We start from the raw sequence: 12440 nt of genomic DNA on the forward strand, positions 1-12440 counted from the left end.
ATGGCTCCAACCTGGCGGAATGCTCTGTCCCATGAAACTAGGGCCCTTCAGGATTTAACCTCCTTCTGTCAGGCCTGTGAGACAGAGCTATTCTGCCTGGCCTTTAATTTGAATTCAGCCCAATCTTTTATTTCCTTTCTCTTCCCTCTGCCTCCCCTTTTATGAAGATCACCCGCTCTGAGACCCCACAGCTAATTCTTCCCTGGCCTCCTCGCTGGCCCAAGTAGGACCAATTCAGCCAACTAGCCCTGGGGATTATCTAATTGATTTTTTATTTTTATTGTTATTCAAGTTTTTATACTGTATTTTATGCTTCTTTTATAGTTAAGGGTTCTTAAGTGTTTTAAATTTGTTGTTAGCCACCCTGAGCCTGGTTTTTGAACCAGGAAGGGTGGGCTATAAACAAAAATTTATTATTATTTATTATGATAACACCAAGGCTGCAGGTTCGATCCCCACACGGGACAGCTACATATTCCTGCATTTCAGGGGGTTGGACTAGATGACCCTTGGGGTCCCCTCCAACTCTGCAGTTCTATGATTCCCCACAAGTCCTGTTGGTGTTAGTTTAAATCTATTGCACCCCACCTACCCACACCCCCAGGACTCATTTAAAAGCGTACTAAAGAGACAACCAACCGACACATCATTTCAAAAGAGCTGTTGGGCTGAAGACTTATTTTTCTTCTTTAACCACTTTTCAGATATTTCTAGTTCAACAGAGTAACCTCAGCCCTTTCTGATTCTTCCTCGGGGGAATGAAATAGGATTTCTTCATCTTAACATGTAGCGTTCTAACCTATTGACCCTCTTCTCAGCCAGCCCACGGATGGGTTCGGTGGTAGACAAGCGTGAAGGAAGAAGCCTTTTAAGACGCTGGAAATGGCTTTGCTGGGTCTATCAGCATAACCGCACTATGCTTTCCTCCCGGGAAGCTGTGAAGGGCCAGCCCAACCCCCAACCCCCCCCCCCCTTCTCACTATGCGTTCTGCTTGCTAGGATGGAGCAGTTAGTACCTCGCCGAATTTCCGGTGCATTAATCTTAAAAGCAGTCGGTCAGATGCAAGAGATTTCGCTCGGCTTATGTATCTAAAAACTTCCTTTTCGCCCGCATGGCCTGCCTAACCCACCCCAATCGCAGACACTTGACTTGCTCACTAATGAATCCTGGGCAGAATGCGCAGCTTCCTGCATCATGTACAGCAGCAGCATTAAAAATGAATAGTGTAATATTGATTGAGGGAGTTTCAAAGGTCAGCTGTAACTATTATGTAACCAAAACTCAGCCGTCTGCTTTGCCATACCCAGTAATTAAAGGAGAGGTGACACATGCCCAGCTTTCGTAGCAGGCCTGATGTGTAGCTGGTATATCTGGCTGGGGTAGCATTTAGTGCAAACCTATACGTGTCTACTCAGAAGTAAGCCACACTGAATTCAGTGGGACTTATTCCCAAGTAAATGTGATTTAAAGGGAGGGAGGGAGGGAAGGAGGGAGGCTTTTAGAAGGGACCCTGAGGATGATCTAGGTCCAGCCCCCTGCAATGTAGGAATATGCAGCTGCCCCACACAGGGATCAAACCTGCAACCTTGGCATTATCAGAACCACGCTCTAGCCAACTGAGCTATCCAGGCTTGGGGAAGCAGGGCAGGTGGATGGTGGGAGGTGGTTTGAGGTGTGTGAACAAGCCAGGAATTCATCCGTTGCTCAGGTGTTAAGCCAAGTCATAGAATTATTTTATTTTTATATTGTAATTATTAATACCGGCTGATAGCCTGCCTTCTAAGCCACTGTCTCAAGGCTTGTTGCATATAAGACAATTGTAAAGGGTTAAAAACAACAAGTATATTTAAAACAAGGCGATAACCCTAACAAGCAGTAAAGACCCAGCTGGGGAAGCCTGTTGGAATAAAGCAGTCTTCATTTGTTCCCAGAAAGTGCAGATAGTGGGCACCTCTTGTATTTCAACAGGAACACTGTTCCACAGCCCTGCTCCAAGTTCAGTGGAGTGAGCTTCTGAGATCTTTGGAACTCTCCTGCCGACGGCAGCGATATACTCTGTATGTAAAAGATAAGGCGGTCTCTCATGTAACCCAGTCCTGAGCTGCATAGGGCCTTATATGTTAGTTATACAGTCGTACCTCGGCTCCCAAACGCCTTGGGAGTTGAACATTTCGGCTCCAGAACGATCAAAAACCGGAAGTGAGTGTTCTGCTTTTCAAATGGTCTTTCGGAAGCCGAATGTCTGACAGGGCTTCTGCGGCTTCCGATTGGCTGCAGGAGCTTCCTGCAGCCAATCAGAAGCTGCTCTTTGGAAGTCAAACGGACCACTGGAACTGATTCTGTTTGACTTCTGAGATACGACTGTATGGGCCTTATATGTCAGCCCCTTGACTTTGGCCCAGTAGCTGATTGGCAGACACCATAAATCCTTCAGGGTCTTATGCGCCTGTGGTAATTCGCACCTGAAATATACTCAGAGTCGAGAGTGGATTTCATGCTCTTTATTCAGCTCATAGTGGTGAGGAGGAATGGAAGTTCCCCCAGTATGTCTGCTATATATACCGTACATTATTTACACAATGGGCCCCATGTAATTGGCTAATTCCGGGATTCTTCTGTAGGCCAATCAGGTTGCAAATTCACTTCCACATGGAGTTGGATTGGGTGGCTCCTGTGGACCAATCAGACTGCTGCATTCTGGGTCCTATTGTTCTAGGACCAATCAGACTGCTGCATTCTGAATCCTATTTAACTCAGTACATAACAGCTCCCATGAGCAATTTAGCCACCACATTCCACAGCAGCTACAGCCTTTGGAAAAACCCCAAAGCTGGCCCTACATATTTATTTGCTTTAAAAATAATAATAATCTTGCTTTTCAAACGATTTCTGTCTCCCAAAGTGGCTAATGCCAAGGAGAAGGGCACTGGAGGGAAAAGGGAAGTCTGTTTTTAAGGCCAGAACAAACTGCTGAGCTATGATTCTGTGAGGAGACATTTTTATCCATGCCGATCTCCCCTTGCTGATGTCCTTGCCTGAATAGCAATTGATGGCCCTTGTTCCTTTGAATGATGGATAGGGCCAGAATGCCCTTGCTTCTTACATCTGCAGTCCCAGGGCAACTGTCAGTCAGAGCAGAGCGTTCTTCTGGTCAAAGAGCAGAGGGAAGTGGTCTCCCTGCAGCTGCTCCTTCTTTGGCTGGTGGAAGTTGGTCTCCATCTTGCTGTGGCTTGGGATGCAGGAGTGGAACCTCATAGTCACCTTGGTGCCCTGGCTGATGGTAGGTGGGGGTAGAGTGTGCTGCCTTCAACTCTGAGGCCACCTCGACTCTGAGGCGAACTTTATGACCCCTCCAAACCTTATATCCAAGCTTCGTGAGTTTTCCCAACGTTCCTCTCTAAAATGAGCAGAGACAGGGTTATGTAATGTGAGACAGGCTGCATAATTTATACATGCTGTGATGATTTTCTTGGGAAGGGAATCTGGATCAGCTGCCCTGAGCAGTGTATTTACACTAGAACGGTGGGATATGAATGCTCTAATAAACAAATAAAATAAATTATGTCAATGCAGACTATCTGTTTGTTTCTTGGAGAGTATACACAGTCTCGGCTATGTGATTACGGTATTCGTTGCACCCAAAGACCCCCTCAACAGTTGCATTTCAACAGTGACCTCAATTTCTGCATTTTGTGGCTGGTTGCAAACAGATCCATTCTCTCTCCCTCTATATAAAAGAGAGTTGAAAGGAGCAAGATAGCACCATTATTTCCCTTGATGAACATCCTTCTTTCTTTTGAACTACTCTGACTTCCGTTCAAAGAAGGTTTGCATGCTTTTGAAGCAAAAGCAAAATTCTCATTCCTTCTCCTGCAATGTTGGACTTCTTGCAGGTAGTAGAATGGCAGGATTCCAATGGGAAAAGGTGGGGGCAGGGAGGGGGCTTACTTCTTTTATTGCATCCTTGCACTGCTGTTGTACAGGAATGTGCTTCCGCTGACCAACCAAACTAACCAAATATCAATGAAAATATCTGCATCATTGGAAATCTAATTTACAGATGGGAACTGCAACAAAAGTTGCAGCATGGACTGCTTCCTGTTCAGTATTCCAGCCACTCCGTTCTCATTTCCCCCAGATTCCCATTCCCCCTCTCTCACTGACAGTGAGCATTCTATAGCTACTTACTATGCTCAGTCCTCATTGGATTTGGGGTGGGTGGGTTCCACTCCCACTTTGGGTTTCTCCCCTTAATATTTTGCATAGTTTTGCAAATGCCAAGTTTTTCCCAAGCCTGCTTACACCTTCCTCTTGTGCAAAGATTGTGCTGATTTAATGTGGGAGCTGTGCTTGGCTAAGGGTGCTGAGAGTTGTTAGAAGATTTCCCCTCCCAGAACTACAGTTCCCAGAGTTTCTTGGGCAGAAAGTCTGATTATTAAACCGCTCTGTGAATTGTAACTCTGTGAGGGAAGTAGGGGTCAGTATCGCTCAGTACCCTCAACACACTACAACTCCCAGGATTCTTTGGGGGAAGCCATGGCTGTTAAAGTGGTATAGTAGTGATTTAAATGTGTGGTGTGGGGCTCCCTGGGGCTTGGTGGGCCTCACAGAGAGTAGTCAAAGGGTGAATGTGACCTGTGGACCACATGCTGTCCACTGATGCTGTACAAGTTACGGAGAAGTAAGCCCCATTGAATTCAATGGGGCACATTCCCAGGTAAGTGGGTATATGTTTGCAGTCAGTTGTTTCTGCTGTTCTGCTGCCACCATATAACCTTTTGTCCTTCTGTTTGTTTGCTGAAGCAATGCGTCTCCCCGTAAAACAATATGGTTGGCATGCTGTACATCTTTTATGTCACTGACCAGTTTTTTGTGTGTGTTGTTTTTCCCCCAGGGACTCCTGTTTGGTTCTTTGTGAAAATTGCTCCAATTCGAAATGAACAGGACAAAGTTGTTTTGTTTCTTTGCACGTTCAGTGACATAACAGCTTTCAAGCAGCCAATAGAGGATGATTCGTGCAAAGGTTTGTTCTTGGCTCTTTATTTTTTTGGGGGGGAACACAAATGCATATTTAAAATATATACAGTGGTACCTTGGTTTGCAACCGTTTTGGATTACAACCGTTTTGGATTACAACCGCGTCGAACCCAGAAGTGCATGTCCCTTTTTTTTGGATTACAACCCATTTTTTTAAAATTACAACCCTTTTTTTTGGAGGCCCCATTGGCAAAAGTGTGCCTTGGGTTACAACCTATTTGGGTTTCCAACCGGACCTCCAGAACGGATTATGGTTGTAAACCAAGGTACCACTGTATGTATTCTGGTTTTTTAGAATTCAGCGTAATCTAATTTTGCAGAGAATTCTTTGCTCTGTCCATAGAATGATTAAGAATCAGACTGAAGTAACTACAAATCAATGTATTTGTTAAAAGCCTTTCTAACGCTGAGTGTTGTTAGGAGACCCCTAGTTTCCTCCCAAAGCTACAATACCCAGAGTTCCCAGAGAAGAGGGAATGATTGACCTAATAATTCTCAGGAACCTCAACAAACTTCAGCTCCCGTAATCCTTTGGGGGAAGCCATGACTAATTAAAATCGTATCACAGTCCTTCAAATGTGTGGTGCAAATGTGGCCTTAAGAGTATAATGGGGAGGGACTATGACACTGCAGGGACATGGGTGGTGCTGTGGGTTAAACCAAAGAGCCTAGGACTTGCCGATCAGAAGGTTGGTGGTTCGAATCCCCGCGGTGGGGTGAGCTCCTGTTGCTCGGTCCCTGCTCCTGCCAACCTAGCAGTTCAAAAACACGTCAAAGTGCAAGTGGATAAATAGGTACCGCTCCGGCGGGAAGGTAAACTGCGTTTCCGTGCACTGCTCTGGTTCGCCAGAAGCAGCTTAGTCATGCTGGCCACATGACCCGGAAGCTGTACGCCAGCTCTCTCGACCAATAAAGCGAGATGAGCGCCGCAACCCCAGAGTCGGTCATGACTGGACCTAATGGTCAGGGGTCCCCTTTGCCCCCTTTAAGGGTGGGTTTCTATATTTTTTTATTTTAGCAGTCTAGAGAAAGCTGCCCAGCGAGGAGTTGTTGTGCTTGGAATTTGGGAAACTCGAGTTCAGATCCCTGCTCAGCTATGAAGTTGTCTTAGATGGCTTTCAGGAAGCTACTGTTTCTCCGTGTGATGCATACCTCTCAGGATTGGTACTGTTGTTTATTATTATCGATTGCAAAATTAAATCCTAGACAAAGCTCTCAAAATGGTTTAACGATAAAGTATGATATAAATCAATACAAATGCAATCCTTTAAAACAGGCCTCAATGAAGCTACATTTAAATCAAGACAGGAGATAAAAGCAGTTATCCACTCAATAAGTAACTAGGGAAGGTTAGGATCTCTGGCTCCTTGTGTGACATAGCTGTGATCACTGCTAATGCAACCAAAGACAGAAACTGGCATCACTATTGAGTAGCTTCCTATTAAAAGGTTAGCTATTGATTTGCCCAAGTGATTGTGAGTAACTGAAGCAGATGTGTGCCTAGTTAGTGACTAGGGACAGACAAATTCAGGAAAGTGAAGAGGGGCCTATTATCTTGAGATGACATAGGGGGAGACAGATGAAACAGCAGGGAGAAGCTGCTGTTCATTTCGAGCGCAGATGCTAGAAATGCTAATGTTTAAAGAAATTATAGATCTGCTGTACCCCATAAGCTTCTCAATTATCAGCTAATGTTTGGGATGCACATCACAGAGCTGATTCGCTTTTTAAAGCTGCCTATGATCACCTTGTAAATGAAACAAATGGGAATCTGTGGAAGGACACGTACTAAATGTAGGTTCTTGAAAAAAATGTCCAGAGCAGTTACGAGAGGGAGAGAGACTGAGATGTAAGAGTCCTTACTCTGATGCAAATCCCAGCTTTGTGCATATGCCGCTTCTGACCCCACTAGGTGCCCCACAGTAGGTCGTAATGAGTCCTGGACTCTTCCATAAAAGTTTTGGGAAGGATTCTGGGCTTACTCCAGCTTTGCATGCTGCAGCTGCCTTCCTGTTTCTCTTTTTAATTTCTCCTTCCATCCACTTTCATGAGGTCATTGCTCCTTGAGGCAGCGGCGTAGCGTGGGTTATTAGCACCCGGGGCAAGGCAAGTAATTTGCGCCCCCTAACCCGGGGCAAGGCAAGTAATTTGCGCCCCCTAACACCTAACCATGGTCATTAATACGCCAAGACGCGTGTCTTTGGGTGTCGCGGCGCAGCCTTCTCGGTCTCCCTCCCCGGCCCGGCTAGTCCCGACGTGGCTTCTTTCTGGCGCGGGGAGGGGGCTTCTTTCTGGCGCGGGGAGGGGGCGGCTCTGGGGCCAGTGCGTCGGCCGGCCTCCGGCGCGGGTGGGGGGGCCCCGTCGGGGCGGGTGGGCGGTCTTGGCGCGCAGGCACTAGAGCGCCGCCGATGGCGCGTCTGGCGGGCTGCGCGCGTCCAGACAGCGACCCGAGCCTGGGCGGCGTGGCGCTTGGTGCCGGAGCCTCCGCCCGCAGCGCCCCGTCGGGAGACCCGGCCAGAAGGAGCCTCGAGCCGGCTGTCGGACGCGGTTGAAGCAGCCAGGGCGGCATGGCAGGCAGCGCCGGCTCCTCGGCGACTCCACGCGGCCAGCCCAGTGCGCTGGCCGAGCCCCGCAGGCGAATGCTGCCCGTCGGTGAGGAGGGGCTGCCTGGCGCGCCCTCCGTGGCCCTGACGCGCGGGGACCGCGGCGAGCGCTGAGAGCCGCTGCCAGCTACAGCCTGCGCCCGAGGCTCTTCGGCGACTCCGGAGGCAGCGAGCGCGCCCCCCCAGAAGTTGCGCCCGGTGCGGCTGGCACCCCTGGCACCCCCCACGCTACGCCACTGCCTTGAGGGAGGGGACAAGTGGTGGCACTATAGTAGGCATGAGGAACCTTAGGCTGGGGGGCTAAATTTGGCCCTGCAAGCCCCTCTATCTGGCCCTTAGGACTCATTCTATGTTCTGCTTCCTCCTCAGTCACACCTCCTCTCTCCAGGCCACACCCCCCGGCCTTGCTTCACAATCTTGCTTTTGCTTGGCTGGAATATGTCATCAGACTTTGATAATGCCTTTTGGTTGCCTGGATGGAGTGTGTGTGTGAGTGTGTGTGTGTCAGAGAGAGAGAGAGAGAGAGAGAGAGAAAGAAAGAGAGAGAGAGAGAGAGAGAGAGAGAGAGAGAGAGAGAGAAAACAGAGGTTCTGCCCTCTTTTGCCTCAGGCCACCGGATGTGCCCCCTCCCCGAAAAATACCCAAGTGGGAATGTGGCCCTCAATCTGATAACAGTTCCTGTCCCATGAACAATTGTCAAGTTGAGGATCAAACAATCGCAGGCCTGGGCTATGGGCCTCAGTCATCTGCTGTGGGGTCAGCCAGTGTTCAGGACTGGAGAGGAGGTCAGGACCAAACAGGAGACAGGATAAAAAACCGCAAGAGTATCCAAGGATGCAGGAACACATCAGGAGCATCTTGTTGCTCAAGCAAGGCTCAGCTGAATCACGAAGTCCTCTTAAAGTATAGGAAGCCTGCAAATGGTCAGCCCAGGTTTTGACAATTCTCCCGTGTGGAGCTGCCAAGGGAGTTGCACTCAGGTCGTGCAGCACCTGAGGATGACTGAATAAAGAATACAGTTACAGATAGGTAGCCGTGTTGGTCTGCCATAGTCAAAATAAAAAAATTCCTTCCAGTAGCACCTTAAAGACCAACTAAGTTAGTTCTTGGTATGAGCTTTCGTGTGCATGCACACTTAATGTGTATCTGAAGAAGTGTGCATGCACACAAAAGCTCATACCAAGAACTAACTTAGTTGGTCTTTAAGGTACTACTGGAAGGAATTTTTTTATTTTGAATAAAGAATAAAGTGTGCTAGCTGGACCAGTGGTCTGACTGAGTATAAGAGGCCTTCTTATGTTCTGAGCTGAGTTTAGAATTAATTCATCTTAGTCCAAAGGTTTTGTGTTAACTTGAATGCGGTCTGTGCTGAGTAACAGTCGGTCGTGCTCATGCCTTGGATGAGCTGTTCACTGTCATAATGAACCAGACTTTGATTGACCGCTGGATGCTCCCTGTGCTTATTGGTCACTCAGGGCAAAAAGCCCTGAATGTGGTGACACTCCTGAACAGCAGATTAGCAAGAGGAATATAGGGATCTGCTTTAAAGCAAATCAGACCATTGGTCCATCTAACTCAGTATTGTCTACACTGACTGGCAGCATCTCTTCAGGGTTTCTGGCCCTGTCTGGAGATGTCGGGGCTTGAACCTGGGACCTTCTCTATGCAAAGCATGCGATCTGTCACTAAGCTAAAGCCCTTCCCCATTGATTAGCCCTGGTCAAGGTGGTGTCGGAAACAGTTGCTTGTGCATGAGGTTTAGTGTTCTGAATGTGAGATTTGGGGATGCATTTTACTAATGTGTATGTTAGCAGGCTCTGATCCAGGGAAATGCTGAGGTTCATACAATAGACTTAGCTCTGCACAATTTTGGACTTTTCAAAAAGTATTTGAACAGCCTCCTCACTTTTCCCCATGGCACAGAATGATCTAATGTTGAAATTTCCTCATTTCAAAAGCAGCTTGTAATGTGGCAAAGGGAGGGGGAAGCTGTTGTTTGAAGAAAAAAAAAGCAAGTCTAAAACTGTAAACCTACATATACTTCTTTGGGAGTAAGTCCTACTGCACTGAATGGGACTTCAGAGTAAGTATGAATAGGATTGCGCAGCACCAGGTCCGCAGAAAATCTAGTGTCACAGGTCTTTGGATCTTCATGCTGTACCACGTGGACAGAGCTTGGTTTTGTGTAGGCTCAGCCTTGGACGTTCTTCTTCCCTTTAATGTCACCCCACTGCTAAAAATAATGAACTGTTTCGCCTGCTATTGGCATTCTGTGCTATAGTCTTAAGTCTGCTGCAATTTCATTTGCCTTCACTGACTAATGAGAATAATCAGTCCTTGTCTATTTTCTGTGTATGGGAGACAGCCATGCCTCTCCTCGGGCTTCTGTAGTGATGTGTTGTAATAAGATTAAGAGAATGTAAACATGGATTCCTGCATTCTAGGGTGCGAGGGGACATTCTCAGTCCTTGTTCCATTATAGATGTTACTGATTTTAGCCTTCCCTCCGGTTCTCTTCTCTTCATTCTTGCTATTTTACATGCATGATGAGAACTCTTATCCTCTTATTTCTTCTATAATATTCCAGCCTTTCTCTTATCTAAAACCAGGCAGTGCTATACAGGGACTGTAGTGAGATAAAGCACTTAGACGATGTTTTTCTTTTTAAGAATGGGAGCTCTCATTGCTAGTGTTGTCTTGTGTTTGAAGCCATGCCATTTGAGCAAAAAGCCCCCCTTCTCTTTCAAAAAGCTGCTGCTTGTTTGTATGAATCTAGAACAAATTAAAAACGATATGGCCTGTTGCCTCATCATCACACAAAGGCCCGTAAAGCAAGCCATTAGGTTCAGCACCGCGGAGAGCACCAGTGATTAATACAGTTTATCCACCACAGGCATGCATTTAGGTTGCATGTCCAAGCACGCTGATCTAGAAGCAAGTCCCATTGAACTTAATGACTTACATGCACAGGATTGCACCTTCAGTGTCAGAGTCAGCAAGTCTTACAGTATCATGGCAGTTGTTCATTCCTCCAATTACTCTTTGCAAAAACACAAGGAATCACCTTGTAGCTAGCTGAAAATACAACTATGTTCTACATGGCAAGCTGCTAATGGGAGTTCCTCTCCATGCAGACAGAGCAATTTTCACACAATTGAAACCTGCAATAAGACTGTAATATTAATGCATGACTGTAATATTAATGCATGACTGTAATATTTGCATGATTTGCAATCATGCAAAGAGAAGACGTAGTCTACATCATACTCTGTGATCTGCTACCATTCATTCACAGTAAACTCCTAATCTCTCTCTGTGTGTAATACCTTTCACTACATGGCTGCAAACAGTGCTATGTTCTGGGATGCATGGAACTTTTGTGCCTCCACTCTTCTTGACCCTAGCCCCACCCACACTCAATTTCTGTAGCTCAATGGTAAGGCATCTGCTTGGCATGAAGAACATCTCAGGTTTAACTCCTGGTGTCTGGGAGAGACTCTTGCCTAAAAGCCTGGCTAGCCACTGCCAGTCACTGTAGACCAGTGTTTCCCAAACGTTTTTGGGCAACGGCACACCTCTTTACTGAAAAAAAATCTCGCGGCACACCACCATTAAAGCCCCGCCCCGTGACGTCAGCGCGCAGCGTCACGCCGGGAGGATTTCCCCTCCGGTCCCATGCCTTCGTTTGGGGCATCGCTCCGGCTGCTCCCTCTCCCGCCGCGCAGGAGCGATGCCTCTCTCTGGCTCTCCCTCCGCGCAGGCTGAGGGAGGGAGGGAGGGGCGCGTGTGACTCGTCTCTGCTGGGAGACCAAACCCAGCGAGGCAGAGTCGCGCGGAGGCGCCCAGGCAGCGCTGCCGGCTGCGAGGAGGAGCGCCAGGCAGCAGCAGGAGGCGCGGCCTCTCCTCGCCGCCGCCGCCCCGCCTCTCGCCGCCCGACTCGCCCGCCTCCCTCCAGGCATCTCGCGGCACACCAGCCGGTGTCTCACGGCACACTCGTGTGCCGCGGAACACCGGTTGGGAAACACTGCTGTAGACAATACTGAGCTCCAGCTGCTTTTGGACTACAGCTATCATCATTCCTGAGCACTGGTCTTGCTAGCGAGGGATGTAGTCCAAAAACATATGGAGACCCAAGTTTGGGAAACACTGAGCTAGATGGACCCATAGTCTAATTAGGATATATGTGTCCCATGTCCTTTCCCATGTATTAAGAATGTTACAAAAACCCTGCTGGATCAGACCAAAGTATTCTGTTCTCACAGTGGCTCTCCAGATGCCCATGGGAAGCCCTCCAGTAGGATACAATCGCCCAAGAATGCTCCATACTCATGTTTTGGTATACAGATGCATACCTCTTCTGATTCTGGAGGTAAATATGGCCATCAGGTCTACATTGATAGCTATACCCTCCCAAGCCTTATAAACCCAAGTTTATACAGAATTATTGACATTGTGCCTCACCTACATACTTCATCAATGAATTCTCATATTCCTTGTATAAACATATGAGCTAATCCTTCCAAATCCATGGTCCTGGAAAGCAGCAAACTCACAATATAATCCGAGGGTTGGAACTCTACTTTTCACCATGCTGTGTCTCATTTGTTGGAGGAGAAAGGTGGTAAGAGGAGGGCATAGCTGCAGTTGTGCAAATTTTGGCTTATTGTTGGAGGGGAAGAGAGACCAAATCCATAATATAATATAATATAATATAATATAATATAATATAATATAATATAATATAATATTATAATATAATATAATATAATATAATATAATATAATATAATATAATATAAT

The 12440-nt window shown here is 47.1% G+C and overlaps 1 protein-coding gene across 4 annotated transcripts in view; it reads left to right on the forward strand.

The window, feature by feature from the left end:
- KCNH1 (potassium voltage-gated channel subfamily H member 1) overlaps positions 1–12440 on the forward strand; it is a 249115-nt gene that overhangs the window by 32567 nt on the left and 204108 nt on the right. For all 4 annotated transcript variants that reach the window (XM_081185983.1, XM_081185984.1, XM_081185985.1 and 1 more), the window contains exon 4: positions 4896–5024. In XM_081185983.1, the coding sequence (XP_081042109.1) occupies positions 4896–5024 (129 nt within the window). The remainder of the gene's footprint in view (positions 1–4895; positions 5025–12440) is intronic.

The sequence above is a fragment of the Podarcis bocagei genome (assembly GCF_964188305.1).
Source record: "Podarcis bocagei genome assembly, chromosome: 3".
NCBI lineage: Eukaryota > Metazoa > Chordata > Lepidosauria > Squamata > Lacertidae > Podarcis > Podarcis bocagei.